Source organism: Microtus ochrogaster, unplaced genomic scaffold, assembly GCF_000317375.1.
Source record: "Microtus ochrogaster isolate Prairie Vole_2 unplaced genomic scaffold, MicOch1.0 UNK62, whole genome shotgun sequence".
Taxonomy (NCBI): domain Eukaryota; kingdom Metazoa; phylum Chordata; class Mammalia; order Rodentia; family Cricetidae; genus Microtus; species Microtus ochrogaster.
The window spans coordinates 573,021-593,332 of NW_004949160.1; the positions used below are offsets into that span (position 1 = coordinate 573,021).

General features: G+C 45.5%; 1 protein-coding gene across 14 annotated transcripts in view; it reads left to right on the forward strand.

Moving 5' to 3' along the window:
- Dysf (dysferlin) overlaps nucleotides 1-20,312 on the forward strand; it is a 205,258-nt gene that overhangs the window by 155,636 nt on the left and 29,310 nt on the right. For all 14 annotated transcript variants that reach the window (XM_005369820.3, XM_026777383.1, XM_005369824.3 and 11 more), the window contains one exon: nucleotides 15,862-15,960. In XM_005369820.3, the coding sequence (XP_005369877.1) occupies nucleotides 15,862-15,960 (99 nt within the window). The remainder of the gene's footprint in view (nucleotides 1-15,861; nucleotides 15,961-20,312) is intronic.

Sequence of the window (20,312 nt, forward strand, 5' to 3'; positions counted from 1 at the left end):
AACTTCACTTAATTTTGTTTTGTTTCCTGAGACAGGGTTTCTCTCTGTAGTACTGGCTGTTCTGGAACTCACTCTGTAGACCAGGTTGACCTCGAACTTAGAGATCTGCCTGTCTCTGCCTCCTGAGTGCTGGGATTAAAAGGGTAAACCACCTCTGCCCAGCCTTATTCAATAATATCAACCTGCATTTTTGAGATAGCAAAATCTAAATATAATTTACATGTGCAGCTTCTTTCAGAATATGATTAAGAGCTGAATTATCTTCAAATACTTTCACACTGAAATGTTTGTTGAACATTTCAGTTTCATCTTGTAAACTACATTGAAGCCTGTTTTTTTTTTAAGTAATCAGTTCTTTTAGCTATGTTAAATTTGCTATTCTCTCTGTGTAGCAGCCTGCTCCCTCTTACCTTACCTTTTCTTTAAGTAGAATCTGTTGAAATTATTATGTGGGAATCAGTTTATTTTAGGCTTGCCTGCTTTGTGATTGTTTGAGAATACTTTTATTTCACCCTGTTTTGAGGACTCCGGTTTCACTGACATCATTTCTATCAACAGTGTCTCTCTCTGAAGGCTTTCCCATTCTCATTGGTTTTGGGTAGTTCTCAATGGTCAACCTTTCAAGTGTTATCTTGTCCTTGTTCTTCCCTCCATCCCTTCTGGAGCTCCGAGGAGCCACGCCTTGGACCATCTCAGTCCTCCGTGCCAACTAAATTTGCTTGTTACATCTGACACTTTATCTGTGACTTCTGCATCCACAGATGTAAACAACACAGATTGAAAATGTTCAAACAATGCTTGTGCTCATGGGACATACACATTCATTTCCTCATGCAATGCAGTTTAATAACTATTTACGTGGCATTTGCTTCATGCTGAGCATCACAAGCAATATAGAGATGATTGACAGTATGCAGGAGAAGGTGTGTAGGTTATATGCAAGTTATACATAATCATAGGTAAAGGCTTGAACATCTTCAGATTATGACAACCCAGGGGTCCTGCAGAAACTGCGGTTTACTCTATTAATTTCTTCTTTATAAAGGTTTATTTTATATGTGTTTATTTATGTGTGTGTGTGTCTACAGAGGCCAGAAGAAGGCACTGGAGTTGTGGACAGCTGTGAATCATACCATGTGGGTGCTGGGAACCAAACTTTGGTCTTCCAGAAGAGCAGTGATCACTCTTAACTGCTGAGCATCTCTCCAGACCTGGGAATAAAATTTTTAAAAGTTTTATTTTAAAAATATGTGTATATGTGTACACGAGTGTGTGGGTATGTACATGGCAGTGGAGGTGCCCAGAAAAGCCAGAGGGATTGGATCCTGCTGGAATTGGAGGTCCCAATTGTTGTGTGAACTGGGTCCTCTGTAAGAGCAGGGCATGCTCCTAACCACTGAGTCCTCTGTAAGATCAGGGCATGCTCCTAACCACTGAGTCATCCCTCCAGCCCCCGTGTTTGTTTCTTGACGTCACACTTAAGCCGATTTTTAAAGATCCGTCTTCTCTTTATTTGATGGCACTAGTTTCTGATCTGATATTTAACCCAGTTTACTGAGTTTGTCATCTCAAGATGTAAGTATTTTTTTGGACGTTCTTTTCTCTCCAGTCTGTTTAGTTTTGAAGGTCTTGGTCTGTCTTTTGTTTGCTGGAGGGTCCTCTGGTCCACATGTTATTTCTGACACTTCTGCTTTCTGTTCTCACGGGTCTGCTCCTGCAGAGGGTTGATCCTCACTGGCACTGGCTCATGGCGTCTTGTTCCTCATGCGTTGTACTATTTTTTGATTGTGAACTCATGCTCTTTGGAACTTTATCTGAGAATTCTTTGAGGCCTGGATGGAAGTCACATTCTTCCAGAGAGGATGTGTGTTTACTTTTACCAGAAGCCTGGAGACACTACAAACCCAGATTCACTTCAAACTAAATGTTCAGCCATGGCTTTGGGGGTCCCATAGTCAGTATGCATTTGGCTCCTCATTTCTCCGGATTTTTTTCCTTTCTTGTTTGCTGCTAAAGAATTTCTTTATGCCCGCATCATCTCCAGAGTGGATCAAGGTTTTAAAGATGCCTATTGATGTGACAAGCTTGCTGGGGAGACCTCTCTGGTTGTCTACTTTGCCTTTTAGCTGGAAATCAAAATCTGTTTCAGTTTGAAATCTGACAGTCCTGTTTTCCATCAAGCAGGTTATGTCTCCTCCAGGATCCGGCACTCTGAATTCCCGTCAGTGGCATCTTCTCAAACGTCCCACGAACATGAACAAAGCCATTTGTTCTGTTTTGGACGTGGCTCTTTGGCTCGGGGAAACATTTTTCTCAGTCCCCACATTGTTTCCTTCTTTCGACCTCCAATGCCATCATCCTGTTCTTTGAGTAGCCTTACAGTTCTTGAAGTTCTCGCTCATTAAGCATTGGGAGCAAGTTAGAGTCTGTCCCTGAACATACAGACCTTTTTAAAAGTCAACTCAGATCAGCAAAAGATGGAGACAGTTTAGAGTTTCTAGAGTCTTCTTTGCCAGTTGGGAATCCAACAGGGTGAAAGAAATCAGAAGGAACTCAGAACCACAGGCACTCACCATGGGTTTTTCTGTGAGCTGAAGATTGTGTGTTTACTATGGCAGCCAGCATTATCTAACAAAGTCAGAGCTAATGGATTTCTGTGTAAGAGTTTCCTAAGCAAAGCAGGGTTGACTTTTTACATTAGGCCATCTGGGCAGGAATCTCACTTGGGGAAAATTCCTACAGTGTTGGTTGAGGATATTCTAAAGTTTGTGTCATCCCCTAAGCCTGTTCAAACGTCCACATGAAGAATCCGAGCTTGCATTTGCAGGGAGAACAATGGGTGCCTGGTCCACATGACCCCGGACATTGGTCTGGCTCCTGGCCTCCATTTGGCCATACAAGTAGAGAGGCAACTTGTGTTTAGAAGTGGGTAGGAAATTTCATGGTAGCTGACAAAGAACGGCAGACACATTTATCTCTGAAAGTGGGGACAGCTTTATTGCTTAGCGCCTTGCTTCTCTGATGATGCTTGTGCAAACGCTATCACTATTCAAGGCTGACATCTTCTCTGATGATGCTTGTGCAAACGCTATCACTATTCAAGGCTGACATCTTCTCTGATGATGCTTGTGCGAACGCTATCACTATCCAAGGCTGACTTCTTTCCCCATTCTCCCTCACTTGCTTTTATTTTCTATCCGCACGTTCTTCTCACTAAGAAGCATGACTCTACGAGAGGACGTTCTTTCGTACTGAGCTGATTTTTGTCTCTCCTTGTCTTGACCTAGCACTCAGTTCAAGGTCACTTTCTCCAGGAACAGCCTTAGTTCCCTCAATTCCAAGTTTGGAGAGAATGCCTTATTGTGATTCATGAGTCTCGACAGCAATTTATCCCAGGACTTTGAAGTAGATGTTTTTTGACCAGAGCAATCAGTTACGGGGCGTCGCTCATAAGCGAGGAGCATTTCCAGCGGCAGTTCGTCTCCGAGCTGCGAGCTGCGAGGCTGCCCCTCTGAACTCGAGAGTTAACGTTAACCATGTTCATTGTGTACGTGTGTCTGTATTTGTGTGCATGCAATGTGTGTTATATGGAGGCCATAGGTCTATGTCAGACATTTCTTAACCATTCTCCCCCTTCTTCTTTTGAGACAGCCTCTCATTGAACCTGACGCTTGCCTGGCCAGCCAGCAAGCCTCCTGTCTCCAGCAGCACTAGGATTACAGTGCTGCTATGCTCAGCTTCTTATCTGGGTTCTAGGGATTGAACTTAGATCTTCATGCTTGCAAGACTTTACTGACTCCCCAGACTCCATATTCTTAGTTTTACCTTATTCCTGTATCTATCAGCTGAGCCACTTAGGAAGATAAGTGTAGGTTTCCTGAGGACATGTACTCATGGTATTGGGGAAGTTAGAATCACTGCAGACATTTGAAAGTTACAGAATCTCCTGCCATTAACCATATCCCTGTCGTCCATGGTATGGGTGAATGCAGGCTGATCTCTGTGACTCCCGTGAGCTCTGCCTCGGTGTCTGATGCCTGTCCTTGGTGTCATTTGGGTCTTCCTTGTGACTCATCCTCTCGATTTCTCTGAACAAATACAAATCGCCCATCAAATGACAAGTGAAGGGATGGGGTGGGGTGGGGGCGAGAGGAGGGAAGTCAGAGCCGCAATCTGTTAGCTATTTGGAGTAATTGGTTATTTGCTGTGTGTGCGGGTTGGGAAGCCCAGCACATACTTTACGGTCTCTCCTGTTACGGGGGCTGGAGTCACCCCGCCGATATTGGATCCTGGTTGCTGGAGCCCTTGGCTCGGGGCGCCTTTCCCCTGCTTGGCATTCCTGTGGTCTCCTCGGGGGTGCACCCCTCCTCCCTCGGTGCACACTGCAGGGGGGACAGCCTGGGGTGAAACGTCTGGCAAACTCCAGGCCCCCATCAGGGTGGAGGCAGCCCTAGCTCCTTCCAGCCAACCCTCCTTGCTTCTGCCCTCACTCTGTTACCACCCTCCTACCCAAGGGGTCTTTCCCCTGGCATGAGGGATCTACTTGTCCTTCCATAGAAAAAGATTCTTCTTTTTCTTAGAGGGATATCCACAGCTTTCCCTTTCATGAGTATTTAACATAATGCCTTCTTACTCTTCTTGGTCCGGCACATGGTCTTCTCCCTAGTCTGGGTTAAAAGGGGCTTAGAAATTGTGCAGTCTTCTGTGCTGGGCACAGGGCTCCTTTGGCACTCTTGGTGAAGCTCCATCCTTCACCCTGTGACTTCGACACATCTCTACAGGAGCTGAGGCACAGGAAATCAGAACTGAGTAACACGTTTGACAAAGATTTGAAAAGTTAACGTGATTTTGCGTATGAAAATGCACACGGTAACTAGAAAGTGGGTTGACTTTGGCACAGAGAGAGCTCCCCCAAAATCCCTTTTAAATTGAATTTAAGATAGCTAATATTAGTGTCTGTAGTTTGATGGATGCTTCTGCAGTCCCGGGAAGGCCTTCAAAAATACTTTTTCTCTTAAGTAGATTGCTGGAACTCTTGTTAAGCAAAACTGTCTCCACAAGCAGAACGGAGGTTAGGTAAGCTCCCGCGTCCCCGGGGCCCTTCTGGAACCACCACAGATTCCGAATTAGAGATGTTCATTGCTTTCTTCACAGGATAGAAGACTCATCTGGAATCTTCTTTCTTTCAGCCCACCGAGTAGATTCCATTCTCTCAGGCCTTCTGCATGATACCCTCAGGGAGCCAAGCTGTGTCCAACGTAGACTTCTGAGTCTGGAAATGGCTAACAGCCCAGTTCCCTCAGGCCCCTCATCCATGTGTCCAGAAACCTGGGTTTCTTCAGGCCCTTCATGCATGTGGCCGAAAGCCCAACATCTCCCAGGTCCCTCACCCATGTGGTCAGCAGCCTGCCTCCCTCAGTTCCCTCACCCCCGTGGCTAGACGCTTGGGTTCCATGAATGCCCCTCACCCATGTGGGGCACATTTCTCAAAACAAAAATTAGCTAAAGTTTCAGGGGAAGTTATATAGCAAGCCTGCATTCCCTCTGGGCCTGTACTTACATGTTCAGCAAGTCTAGTTCCCTGGAATCTCATACAGATATGGCCAGAAAGCCTGGGTTCCCCAAAGGCGCCCTGTTAATGTGGTTCCTGTCTGTAAGAGGCTGACAGATAACCAGGCCCTGTCTTTGCTGAAGCTCATGTGTGTGTATTTACTGGGCCTTGGTAAGCAATACAGCATTTGAGCTAAAGATCTTCCTTCTCTTACCCTTTGCTGATCCAGCTTGAAAGCAGGATGCATGGCATAGGGTCCCTTACCCTCTGCTGTCCCAGTCTGAAGGCAGGATGCATGGCATAGGGACCCTTCTACAGACAAGGAGGCTAGCATTCAGGGAGCGTCAACAGGAATCTGGAAATGATTGATGTTTGCCGTGAATGTGTAGCGTTCTTCTGAGTCATTGGTAGCAGGATTTGGGCATCTGTCTTTGTGGTTTTGAGGGTATCAAGTGGTTTACTGTGCACAGGGTGAGGTAGGTTTGAAGTCATATCTGGTCTGTGTCAGCCTGAGGACTTATATGTTGCATGTGTGTTTGTGCTTGTGTGTCAGGAGAAAATTGTTCTTAGTTTTTAGACTTCAGGAAACTGACATTCTGTTGTTATTTGAGCTGTGAAGATGTCACACCCGAGTTAGCAAAACTGGGTATCCACACTGAGGGTGTTGGCACTGTCAACAGCAACAGTTACCATAGCAACCAATACCAGGCTCATACTATTTCTTAAACATCAATACAGAGCTTCGTAATACTCTATTGTCTGGCTGACTGAAAATTATTTCTCTGCGAGAGAAACAGCTTTCTGTCGTCTGGGATATTCACTTAGTTTCATAAACAGCAGCCATTGTTCCACTTAGAAGAGGGGGTGTGCTTCTGCCTGGTGACCTCACCTTAGCTTTGTAAACTTGGTGGCAAATGAGCTTGGCCAGCAGCCCTTCTGTTTGATTCAAGTGGATGTTCTGGGATGAGAATCTCTGTCCAGGAGCTGTGACAGGGAGCGTAAGTCACCTCAGTCACTGGGAAGTTGAGTTGTCACAATCGATAGTTCCAGACTAGTGTAGGCAACTTAGTGAGGACCTGCATCAAAATAAAAAATAAGGTAAAGAGGATGTATAATTCAGTAATAGAGCATGTGCTTAGCATGTTCAAGGCTCTAGGTTCCATCCCCAGTGGTATGTGTGTGTGTGTGTGTGTGTGTGTGTGTGTGTGTGTGTGTACCCCTGACCTCACAAGAAGAGTTAGAATTTCCACTAAGCTTTGCTTTCCATGGTCATGAGAAACAAGAGGCACTGGGGTGATGGTCTGGATCTCACCTTGCCAACTCAGGCCTTGGAGAGTTGGGGTGCCTGTTAGGTTGACTATCTTTGCTGCCCAGCTTTGATTCCTCAACAACTGAATGTTGGCTGTTAGTGGAAATCCAAGAGGCTTCAGTCTATGCCTTGATCAAACTGACTTTGTTGACTGGTGGAAAGAGGAATGGTCTCGAACCTCAGGCATGGGACGTCACAGTAGCAATGGCCAGATCTCCGACTCAAGCTTCAGATGACACTTTAGAACCCAATATTCATGCTTCTTCCTCCTCTTTGCTGTGGTCCATGGTTGATGCTTAGCTATTTCCAGATGAAGTCAAGGACACTGGCACTGGAGGCCACAGGACCAGTTTCCTCCCTTTTTGGGGGTGGAGACTCAGTTGCTGGGGCACACCTGGTCAACACCTGGATAGTTCACCTCAAGGCTGTGCTAACTGATTCTGGAACTTCCTTGACAGGTGAAACGGGCTTGAAATAACTCCCCAGAAGCCAGGATGGGGTAATGGCAGGAATGATATTTTCAAGTCGCATCCGTGAGTGTGTTAAAAATATCACTTTATTTTCTGTAAGTCAACTTAATCTCCCTTTTGAGCTCTCATTTTTTCCTAATGGCAGAAAATCCCTGGTAATCTTAGGCATTTTAGGTTTAAACTTAGTCACTTTGGGCTTACTTTTCCCCTCCACACCCCAGAGTGGGGGGTGGTGGCTAAATTCTGGTTTGGCCTTCCTTAATGTTATTTCTCCGGGGAGGGCGGCCTGGTTTCCGGTACCAGTCCACCGTGGCGTCTCTGGGCTCTGACAGGGGACACACGGATCAGATCGAGCTTTCTGCCATCTTCTCTTAGTCCTTCCTCTCCTGGGTCTCTCTCTCCCTCTCCTCCCCTCTCTCTCCCTCTCTCCCTCTTTCTTCTTCCCGCCCATCCTCCCTCCCTCCTGTCCTAACCTGCAGGATTAGCTGTTTTGTGTAACACTAATGTCCCATGTCACTCTACAAGACTACAGGAAGTGCCAAGGACTTTCTTTTGTTATATCTATGCGGCTTCCTGTCCAGTGCCTTGGCACAGTTCCTTGGAGCCCTCTGGCTAGCTGTATACCAAATTACACAGTTTATAGAGGATGAATGCAGGAGAAGTTAGGATGATTTGTCTGAAACCATCATACCCCTCTGGTTCTTGCTTCTATGCCCCTTGAAATTCCATCTTTTTATTCTATGATGGAGAAGAACTGGCTGGACAAAATGCTTTCTTAAACATTTATTACCATTGTTTTTTTTTAGATAGGTCTCATAGATCCTAGGCAAGCCTCAAGTTCACTCTGGAACTGAGGATAACCATAAACTCCTGGTCCTCATTCCTTCATCTTCCAGCTCCTGGATTACAGGCGTGCATCAGCGTACCTGCTCTGTGCAATGCTGGGGAACAAACCTAAAACTTCACACAGACTAGGCAAGCATTATATCAAATGAGCCACACCTTCAGTCCCTTAGATACATAATTTGACAACACGTTATCTGTTCTTTGTATCTGAAACCAAGGATAGCCACTTGTTTCCCTCCTCCAATGTTTAAGAGCTCATATACCCATCACATGTAGTAGGAGCAGCAGGCAGCTTCCTGCCTCCCAGCTCCTGGCCACTGGCTAGCTTTACCTGAAATAATTACACGGAAATTGTATTCTTTTAAACACTGCCTGGACCATTAGCTCTAGCATCTTACTGGCTAACTCTCACATCTTGCTTTAACCCATATCTATTAATGTATGTAGCACCACGAGGTGGTGGCTTACCGGGAAAGATTCAGCATGTCTGACCTGGTGGCTGGCTCCATGGCATCTGCCCTCACTTTCCTTCTTCCCAGCATTCTGTTCTGTCTACTCCACCCACCTATGTTCTGACCTATCAGGCCAAGCAGTTTCTTTATTAATTAACCAATGAAAGCAACAGATCTACCTAATTTTCTGTCCTATCAGGGCCAAGCAGTTTCTTTATTAATTAACCAATGAAAGCAACAGACAGATGACCTTCCCACATCAATCACATATCTCCTGGGATGCAAGCTACTACCAGAAAGTAATCTAAGAACTGAGACTGGTCATGTGATCAAAGGTTATGGGACCCTGCCCCCATGGGAAGACGTCAAAAAATAAAGACCTAAGTGAGGTACAGCTTATGTCTGCTGGGGATGTCTACCGCTGCAAAGACAAAGCAAGTTTTGAGGTGGGTAGAGATTGCTCAGAAGGAGGCTGTACATAGAGAACGGGAGAGAAACGGGAGAGAACGGAGGAGAGTGCATTGGAGGAAGACTTTAAGGGGAAAGACGTGGTCCTGGATCAATGGTGTAGAACTCAACACTCAGCCATTTGAACAAATTGGATGCCATCAGATGAACTTTGCCTGCCTGCAGGAGGCCATCAGGAATGGGGCTGTTGACTGTTGGCATTTCCTCATTGAAGGAGGAGGTGGGGAGGGTCAATGGACCCTCACCTGAGAGTCTTGTGCTCTGTCTCAGCCATTTGGATTCTGCCCTAATTGCACAAGTGCTTTGTGGGCCTTGGGAAGTGCTAGAGTATATAGTCTTGTGAAGGTTAGCTGAAGGGGCGTTGCCTATGTGGCCATGAGGAAGCCATCATGCTCGCTGGGTGAAAGACTTTCCAGGGTGGCTGCTTTGATAACTCAGGTTTCACTCATGATCTTGGAGTAATCCCAGGACACTCACTTGTTCCTCTGGGTGAACTTGGGTGGAAACATACTTTGGTTTGTAGTTGGGATCTTATGAGGAGGTGGTAGGCACTGATGGTTCCTCTCCTCAGGAGGACAGAGGCCCTTCAAAAGAAAGGCAAGGGAGTGTTAGACAAACTTGGGACCAGGAAGCCTAATATTACTGGAAGGGGGGAGCTGGCAAGAGAGCTGCAGGCTCTGACCTGAGTCTTGTGAGGTTCTTGCAAAGGCTTTAGCTTATTCCCAGTCCGCTGACAAGACATCAGAAGGCTTTGCACTCTGAGGGCCAGGATCCACTTATAGATTATAGGGCTGTGGTGGTAGGAGTGGATTAAGAGACAGGGCAGTAAGAGGAGAGAGACGCGAGGCCAGTGGGGACCAATATGAGGGGACAGGGCCTGATGGCAGTAGCAGTGACAGGGTGGAGGTGGAGAATGGCAGATTCAGAATGTGCTCTAGAGCTGGTACTGAGAGTTGCTGAGGGCTGCCTGTGGGGATGAGGAAGAGAAGCCTAAAGCTGGTCTGAGCATTGGGAGGAGGGGCTGCCAGTCATTTACGGGAGAAAGGCAACAGAAGGAGTCAGTGGCCTGATAATAACCAGGGTGTTAGGGAGGCTCATAAGGCATACACTAGACCTTTGGAGGCACGAGTCATTAATGACCATGTAAATACATTTGGGTAGTTCAGAGAGAATGATAAGACAAAAATTATAGACAAAGCTGGAGGTGAAGCTCAGTGGGTAGAGCACTAGCCCAGCATGCAATGGGTCATTCCAGGCAGGCCCTGTATAAGCCAGCCATGATGGTATCTGTAACCACATAGCACTTGGAGGGGCGAGGCAGGAGGATCAGGAGTTCCAGGTTATCTTCTGCTATACAATAAGTTTAAGGCCAGCCTGCTAGATGTGGGACTTTGCCTCAAAATTATAACAACAGCAACAAAAGATGTTCTTGCTAGGCACTGGAGAGGCAGAGGCAGGCAGATCTCTGTAAATTCAATATCGACCTGGTTTATATAGCCAGTTCCATGGCTACTTTGAGAGATCCTGTTTTAAACAAATGAACAAAAAGTTGTTCTTAAGGAAGCTGAGTATAGCTGGTGGTGATGGAGCACATCTTTAGTTCCAGCACTATGGAAGTGAAGGCAGGCAGATCTCTGTGAATTCAAGGCGTACCCAGTCTACAGAGTGAGTTCCAGGACAGCTAGGGCTGTTACACAGAGATACTCTGTCTTGAAAAACCAAAATAAATAAATAAAATTTAAAAAGCTGCATATACAGCAAGCTTCAGACACTGTTTAGTGCTCAAATGTTTGTCTGTTATAACAAAACAAAATAATTTCCACTTTATCCACTAATTCTTAAAATTTATTGTGTGTGTATGTCTCTCTCTTTCTCTGTGTGGGGGGCAGGGAGAGGACACATGTTTGCCACATGTGTGGAGGTCAAAATACAACTTTTGGAGTTATTTCTTGGCCTTCCACCTTGCTGAATTAGAATTCCTATTGTTTCTGCCTCACTGTGAGCTCCAGGCTCGCCCATGAGCATCTCAGTCCTTATCTGGTGTGGCTCGATCTCTCTATAGGACTGCTGGGTTTACAGATGCCCACCCCCATGTGTGTACTTTTCATGTGGTTCTGGGGATTGAACTCAGGCTTGTGTAGGAAGCACCCAGAGCCACTGAGCCATCTTTCAGGTGTCATGCCGCCCAGTTCCTGCTTGCTTAGAGTAAGCCCTTGAGATTCCCAATGTTCTTAGTGTGAGCTTCTAAGCTTGTATTTGATCATTTGTCCTTTTTTCTAAGTTTTGTTGAGATGTCTGTGTCCACACAAGCCCTTATTTAAAGTGTGCAGTTTGGCAGCTTTCCTCCCCGTGTAGTGAAAGAATTGAGCAGTATCCCCATAATCCATTTTAGAGTATTTCCCTCTTTGCAGGAAAGAGCACCCACTCCCTGTAGCCTCCGCCATTCCCAACTCTACTTGGCCTTTGGTCTCATTTCATACAAATGCAGCTATGCAATGTATGTTCTGGTGATTGGCTTCTTTTGCTTCACGTGTTTTCAGGGCTCATCCAGGTGGTAGAATGTTGCCAAATGTGTGAATAACGTTCTTCAGAAGGCATGCTTTGAGTCATGCCCACTTGGTGGCCATTCCGAAAAAGGCTGCTTGGCACTTTTTAGTGCCTGTTTTTGGATCATCCTCATTTTTCTAGGATGTGTATCAAGAGTAGACTGGGGGAAGAGGTCACAAGGAATGCACTCCTTGCCTCTTTTCAGAATGGCCAGGATGTTTCACAGTGTTCACCATGTTTTACATTCTCACCAGCTTCTCCTCACAGCCCCTGCCACTGCCACTGTGTTACCTGCCTGTCTGAGGAGTCACCCTAGCGTGTTATCTGATTCTCATTGTGGTTTTGGTTCACATCTCTCTGATGATGAGGTGGGCAGTGGCCATGTTTTATTTCTTATTGGCTGCTGTGTATCTTCCCTGTAGCAATCGCCCACTTTCAAAGATTTATTTTATTGTTTTATTTATGGATCTCTGTGTGAGTTTATGTGCACCATGTGCATACAGGAGTCCTCAGAGATCAGAAGAGGGTACCAGATTCATTCCTGGAACTGGAGTTATAGGTGGTTGTGAGGGACCATGTGAGTGCTGGAAATTGAACCTGGGTCCTCTGCAAAAGTAGTATAAATTCTTAACTCATGAGCCATCTCTCCAGCCCCCTTTGCCTATTTTAAGTTGTATTTAAAAAAATATTGAGTTGTGTGAGTTCTCTAACATTCTAGATACAGTTTCTTATCAGATGTAGGATTTGCTAATATTTTCCTCCCATCCTACCAATTGTTCTCTTCCCATTCTTGGCAGTGTCTTTTGAAGCACAGTGACTTTTGAGGGGAGAGGGGCAGTGAGATGGTTCAGTGGGTAAAGCACTTGCTGCACAATTCTGGGAAACTGGGTTTGGTTTCTGTAACCCATGGATACCGATGTGGAAGGAGAGGACCAACTCAGGACCATCTCTCCACCCCTCAAACATTTTTTCTCCCTTGAGCCAGAATCCCACATAGCCCAGGCTGACATCACACTGGTGGAAATGCTCCTGCCTCAGCCTCTAGCGTACTGCGATGACAGGTATGAACCGCTTCCCTGGCCCGTGATGCTTAACTATCTTTGGTGAGCCATCCTCATGTTCTGTAACGATCCAGCTGTACTCACCAGGTGTCTTCATCTGCAAGTTTTGTATCTGTACTCAGGAGTGAGAGTTACGCATATTCCCCCTCCATCCATCTCTCCTCTGTGCTTCTTTGCCACAGATGAAGGGGAGATTTTTCATCTTTTTTTCTTCTATCCTGTGCACCAAAAAATAATTTATTCTTTAAAGACTTGTAGAACTTTCTTCCAAACAAAAAGTCTCCTGGCTTGATAGCTCCCTTGGCAGATATTTTTTGAAAGTGCTTTCTTTCACTTTTAAGGACAGCAGTGTCTTCTTGTTTTCTATTATTTTTGCATTGATGTTGACATTCATATTTTTCTAGAAAAATCTCCTAGTTTATCTGGATTTTTCCAGGATTTTGTCATAGATTTGGGACTATTTTATTCTTCCCCATAATCTCTTTTTATTTCATCTCTTTTTTTGAGGGTATTAGTTATCAATTGTGATATTCCCCTTTCTGATATGTTTATTTCCTTACAATTTTACTTTAAATTTAATTTTATGTTTTACTTACTTTTTTACTTTTTCCAATCTCGTAAATTATCAGGTTATTTATTTTTTCTTTTTCTTTTTTTGGTTTTTTCGAGACAGGGTTTCTCTGTGGCTTTGGAGCCTGTCCTGGAACTAGCTCTGGTAGACCAGGCTGGTCTCGAACTCACAGAGATCCGCCTGCCTCTGCCTCCCAAGTGCTGGGATTAAAGGCGTGCACCACCACCGGCCAGATGAAAATATTTATTTATTATGTATACAATATTCTCTGTGTGTATGTCTGCAGGCCAGAAGAGGGCACCAGACCTCATTACAGATGACAGACGGTTGTGAGCCACCATGTGTATTTTTATCTTTTCTGTATAAAAGCAAGAGCATTTCAGATTGAGTTTCCCAGTGCCTGTGGGCCTGTCTGCAACCTGGGTGTCTTGAATCTAGTCCTGCTTTTCTCTGACTCAGTGGGGTTATAAGAATATGTCTTTAAATGTCTAACAGCCTGGGACTTTTTATCGTTTCTTATTAATTTTAAGCTTTATTGAATGGTCAGAGAGGTGACCACCATGAGTTTATTTCTCAGTTTTTATTGAGACTTGCTTTTGGCTCTTTTCCCCCTAAGTGCTCCAAGGGTTCCAGAAATAAAGGTATTCTTCCTGTTTTCAGTTTTCAAGAAGTCTGTCTATTTGAGTGTTGCTGTTGATGGTATTATTCTCCTCCTCTTTCTCCTAGTTTCCCTGTCTCTCTGTCTCTGTCTCTCTCTCAGTGTGTGTGTATGTTTAAAGACAGAGAACTATATAATATTTTTCCCACAGCTCTTGTGTTCCTGTCTTTTCTTTGTGTCGAATATGCTGGTTGACTGCCTGTCTTGCCAGAGTTAACCTGTTAAAGTTTTAAATACCTGGCTGGGAAAGGAAATAAACCTTGGAAGAGTCAAACAGCTAAACGGTGTCCTATTCTAACCACTCCTACCTAAGCCTGTATGCTTGTCTCGGTGTTCCTATATGTCCTGTGTGATTCAGCACGTTCACCTCCCTTGGACCTGACTGTAAACATTGTCTCATGCGTGCTGGTCTTCGTGTGTGTTCAGTGAGAGCCTGCCTACAGCAGCTCTTACTGTAGACATTGTCTTCTGCGTGCTGGTCTTCGTGTGTGTTCAGTGAGAGCCTGCCTACAGCAGCTCTTACTGTAGACATTGTCTTCTGCGTGCTGGTCTTCGTGTGTGTTCAGTGAGAGCCTGCCTACAGCAGCTCTTACTGTAGACATTGTCTCATGCGTGCTGGTCTTCGTGTGTGTTCAGTGAGAGCCTGCCTACCGCATCTCTTTGCGTTGCTCTGTACTGGTATCTGCTGGAGCCCTCTAAGGCCAGAAGCTCTGTCTCCATGCACTTTAACCCATCTGAACCATTTTTTTTCTTTTGTGGCTGCAGAAGATCCTCCTGGTAAGTGACAGCCTCATGCTGACACTCATTCTCTGCTGTGTGGGGTCCTGGGAGATGCTTGGACCGCACTTCCAGGATGGACAAGAACTCTGGGCACCTCTGGTACCCACACTGCCTGCTTGGATCCCTTGACCTGGTTCATTCAAAAGTGGGAACTAAAAGGGTTTGGCTTCGAGGAGGATTAAGTATGTTCGTGAGTGGATACTCAGTTCACTCTAGACTGGTGCAGCTTCTAGGAGGTGTTCTACTCAGCTTCCAGTCATGGTTTCAGAATGTTACCTACCGACATCTTGCTCTTAGCCTTTCTCACTGGACTACCTGGGTTTCAGTGGTACGGAGAAGCGTCAGCCTGAGGGAGGACCCTGTCCCGAATAGGTTTCTGGGGTCAATCCTTCAGGGAGCTTGCTGATTCTCTAAGGAAAAGGCATATTCTAGAACAGAGCTGGGGAAGGGCTGAGGCAAGAGCCGAGCTGGAAGGTGTGGAGGGAGGTTTGTGGGGCAGGCAGTGGGCCCCTTCCAGTGACTCTGGCTGATGAAGGGCAGATAGGGCAGAGCGAGTTGTCACAGCTCACTCTGTGCTCCCTAGCTCTGACCAGCATCTTGAATAAAAGTCATGTGACAAATGCCTGCTCATCTTTAGGAACTCTTCCTCGATTCCATTTTGAGAAGTCTGCATTCTGGTTCCCAGTTCAGAAGGCAGAGGTGTGGACTGGGTCACTGAGCTGCCCGGGCTCTGCCTTAACCTTACTTTTAGGCAATGCTTTCTCCATATCCTCCCTGCAGAGAACTCTGCTTACTCTTTGGACCGTAACCAATTTGTCCCTGGGATGCTACATGCTACTGTGGTTATTCCTTCCTCACAGAAAGACAAGAAAGGCCTGAGTGCCTGATGGGAACACAGGGATGAAAATGGAGCCAGGCCTGAGCCAGTTTCTTAGTAACATTCAGGTGGTGCAAACTTCCCCAGTTTGCATGGCCTTTGCCCCAAAAGCAGCAGAGGTTTCTGGCTCCCTGTTTTCCAAGCCCCTTGATCACTTGCAGGCAAGCCTTGGGATCCAGGTCATCCTGAAGCCTTAAGAGGAAAATTCCCATTCAGAAGGCCTTGGTTGGCAGATGGTCTCTAAGCCCTCTCCTCCCTTCTCTCTGCTCAGGAGGAGGAGTTCATTGACTGGTGGAGCAAATTTTTTGCCTCTATCGGGGAGAGCGAAAAGTGCGGCTCCTACCTGGAGAAGGATTTTGACACACTGAAGGTAAGACCTCTCCCCCAGTGTCCCCAGTCCTTAGGTTCAGGGATGAGAAGCAGGCAGTTACACTAGGACACCAGGGATACTTTCACGAGTCAGCATCCAATGAAGGTCACCCTACGTCAGGGCGTGGATTTGGAACTAGAAATCACTGTGGACCATGGTGAACGAGAAAGCACTGTGGGAGAGTGTTGACAGTACTGAAATAAATGCTGGCTGTGGGGCGAGTTCTGTGGAGTGTCGGCCAGCATGTGTGGGTCCTGGGTTTGATCCCCGGTATCAAAGGATGAAAGACAAATGGACCCAACCAGCAAGATGACTCGGGGGTAAAACTGCCTTCTACCAAGACTGACGGTCCTAACTCGATCCTCTGGTAGAGTCTGTGCGTGTGCCATGGCATGAGTGTGTGTATACACGCTAAATGAATGATAAATATAAGAATACCAAGAAAGAAAATGCCAAAGTATTTGTAGGTGAAATGATGTCAGGGCTTGCTTTAAAATGCCTCTTTAGCTCTCTCTCCAGAAAGGAAAAAGGGAAACGAGGCTGGCCCTGTCACAGATTTTCAAAGTGAAGAATTACTAAAACTGCGAATGGCTGATGTCCCTAACCATGGTGGCTGCTGAGGGCTTTGTGGCATCTTCCTGTTGCCTTTGGAGGTTTTGGGAAACCATTCTGCAGTAGAAATTCTGTAGTGAAACCCAATTGAGGATATACTTCTGAACTCCAACCTTTGACCCTTACAAGAGAGAAGAAGTTATCTAACAAATATAATAAAGATGCTAGACTTTGTTTCTGTGAATAAAAACAGAGAAGTGCCCTTCAATTTCTGGTATTTTGAGGGAATTCTACAAATACAATTATACTTTTTCAAGGTAGACTAGTTTTTAGAAAGATAACCAAAGATGACTCAAAAATTGGTCTCCAAGGTGTTATGTGGTCTCCCTTGTCAGGTGACCAGCTACCTCCAAATGTCAGATACAATGTATGAGTTTTCATGCTAAGTATGTATTAACTATGACATGGGACACAATTTCCTGAATATGATTTCTTATTCATATGAGACAAGTACAGTCAGATGACCTATGTTGTTTCTTCTGTACTTCACAGCCTCATTCACGGTTGGGAGAACAAGCAGAGAACTCAGGCCAGGAGATGAGGCTGCCATCAAGAGACTGGACTAGGGAAAGTTTCAGCTAGGTGGAGGGGTGTGGGTTGGATCCTCTGCTTCTGAAAGCCCTGGGTGGGGACTCTGGAGGGGACAGTTTCACAAAGTGGTGGTGTCCCTGCAGTCCTCTGGACTCTTGTCTGGTTGCTGGACCTAGAGTCCTGGCTGCCCTGCCATGGAGCCGCAGGAGCCCAACAGCACCTCAGGCAGCAAGTCCTTCTGGCTTCGTGGCTGGGCGTGTGAAGCTGGGCAGACAGACAGAACTATTTGCGTACCAGGAAGAAGGTTTGGCCAGTTAGGTCTGGCGTAGGGTGCGATGGCTTTGCCAAGAAATGGGACAAAGCAAGCAAGGGTGGGGATTGCTGCCAGGGTGGCCGGAGGCCCCAGCCTCCCGTTCCTCAGGAGGATGCCGGATGCGGAGCTGGCACTCGGCCTCCCGCTTGACCTCTCTGAGGAGGTCTCCAACAGCAGCCAAGTGAGCAGAGGCTCTCCAGAAGAAAGGCATCCAAACTATTTCTGGGACAAAATGAGGCCTGGAAGGAATGCTGGTCCTTTAATATCGGTAAATATAGGAAGACTACCATTACCAACAAAACCTGCTTATAGTATGACAGAGGGATACAGAGAGAAAAAGAACTATACTTTGGAAATCACTAGCAAAGGGGGTAAAAGCTCATGGTCTAAACAGCAAAATAAAGAAATTACAGGGCACAGCAAAAAATGCATTAAAATCAGAAAAAGTGACGAACATATTAACTTTCCTAATAAACAAGAATGCATCAAACTCTCCTGCTAAATGATAAGGACTTCAAGACTACATTAAAAGTCAAGATTCATTGCACTCTCTTTAAAGTAGAATGGCTAGGGGAAAACAGCATTTCAGGAAGCAATATTTCATGCTATCTTGGGAGACATAATCAGGTTAAGTGTAAATAAAGAGGAATCGTGTAGAATTTAAAGTAGAAAGCAAAGAACAAAGCAGCGGTTTTCTTTCTTTGGTAAAAGATGTATTTCCCAAATAAAGGCTCCCAGAGCTTTGAAATACTCAGAGCAAAAATATGGATATATAAAATTTTATCTTAAAAGGTAACATCTCAAAATAGCAGAAATTAAAGTTGAGGAGGAAATTTTAATATACTACATCTTTGACCAAATAGACAGTAAATAAAAGAACCAAACAACAAGCTAAGGCTTTTCTTTAAGCTCTAGCTCATTACGTTGCCACTTAATACAACACTGAATTTGTAGTCTTGAAACAGGCAACAAAAATAATTTTAAAATGGAAGACAAAAGTAATAAAAAGTATGGAATACATTTTCTACCTAACGCTCAGAGCGCATTTATAAAACCTAATCACAAATTAGGTTAGTGATAAGTTACCCAAGACAGAAATCAGTCAGGACATATTAAAGCACAATAAATTGAGGAATTAATAAGTTTAAACAAAAAGTCCATCCAGTTGGAAGTTTATAAAGTATTTCATTTGGACTCCCAGCATGAACATGCCTGCATAAGTCAGCATTTTCCCCCTTTTCTCTTGGAAATCATTCAAACCCACAAAATCCATTTTTCAGAGAAGCTGGAAACAAATAAAAGCCGCAGACTCCAAAATATAAGTAAGGGCTGCTCAAGGACAACTGAGATTGGGCAGGGGCCACGGGACATGAAGGATGATGGCAGCTCATGGGGACAGGTTCTCATAAAGCCCTGTGAAAGTGTACTTCCAAGTGGGAATGCAGTAACTGTGTCAGACAGCAGCTAGATGCACGGGCTTTATTGCTGTTTCTCTTTACTTTCCTATACTTGGAAATTTTCATAATAGTCTCAAAGTGGAGCGCTTGCAACGTCAAGTAGGAAGTGTGCCTCTTGTTTCCAAGGCTGCAGGAGCTCTGAAGGCAGGTCAGCCTGACTGCAGAAGCCTAGACATAGTGATTCAGAGGAGCTGGGTAGGTGGAGCGACATGGAGGAGCCATGTCTGTAGGAGGCCTTGTGCCTCCATGGTGGGAAGGAAGGAAATAGCCGAGCTAGAAAAAGCCAACTCATTTAGTGGTTAGTAAGTGTAATTGCACAGCATTAATTCAAAGATCCAAAGTGGAAAAAAGAAGAGAAAGTAGAAATCAAACCAATAAAAGAGAGAAGAGGCCACGTGCCTACCAGGACTGTTTTGCCAGGGAGCAGAGGAGAAGGAATGTTTCTCTGTGAACGTTTGAGAAAGGAAACTTCAGAATGGGAAGCATGTAGAAAGGGACTCAAGAATGGACAAGGTCCATGAACAGGAAGGACTCTAGCAGCAGAGAAAGCATGATCTTGAACGGTGGACAGGACAGAATGGCAGCGTGGAAAACACAGTCAGGGCATAGAGGGTAGAGGTGACAGTCAGTGACAGTCACGACACAAAGAAAATGGAGAGGAAAAGTCCTGAGGCACAGAGAGAAGGCGGCAGGTGCGGAGGCCAGGGACAGGAGACCGGACACTGCGAACATCAGAGTCTTTGAGAATGACATCACAAACAGGAAAGTTAGACAGAAACATGTAACCGTTTAATCAAATTTCACCGTTGTGAAAGAACAATTTAACATATGGTTTGAAAAGGTCCTTTTAAAACAGAAAACAAGTCAAGGTGACTTCAGCTTCCCCAACTACACAAATCCAGAGACCCTGAAACAGCACACAGCATTGTCAGTGACACTCAGGTGGCATGGGGCCAGCCATACTGCCTGGCAAGCATTCAGGCAACAGCCAGCTGCTGAGGGGATTCCTGGGACCAACAAGCTGAGATTTGGAAAGAGCTCAGCACAGGAACTAGTCATGAACGCATTGTTCTCTGGCGCCCAAGTGAACGAGTGGGAGGGTCAGGGTAGCGAGACCACGGAAACATCGTTCTTACTGAAGATGTAGCAGGATAAGGGTGGCAGCAGTTAGTGCAGAAGGAGGGAAGGTGAGATGCGCAGTGAGTTCTCACAGTTGTGTTGCAGAATAAACGGAGTGGACAGATCTTTTCTCAACTGATAAATTATGTCTGTAAGTAGGTTTTAAGCAAACGGTGTCAAGGTAAATACTGAGGAGGAGAATCTTGCCTAAAACTGGCTGCTGGGGATGAGGAGGGAAAGGAGGGGGAGGAGAGGGGATGAGGAGGGAAAGGAGGGGGAGGAGAGGGGATGAGGAGGGAGAGGAGACTATAGAAAGAATT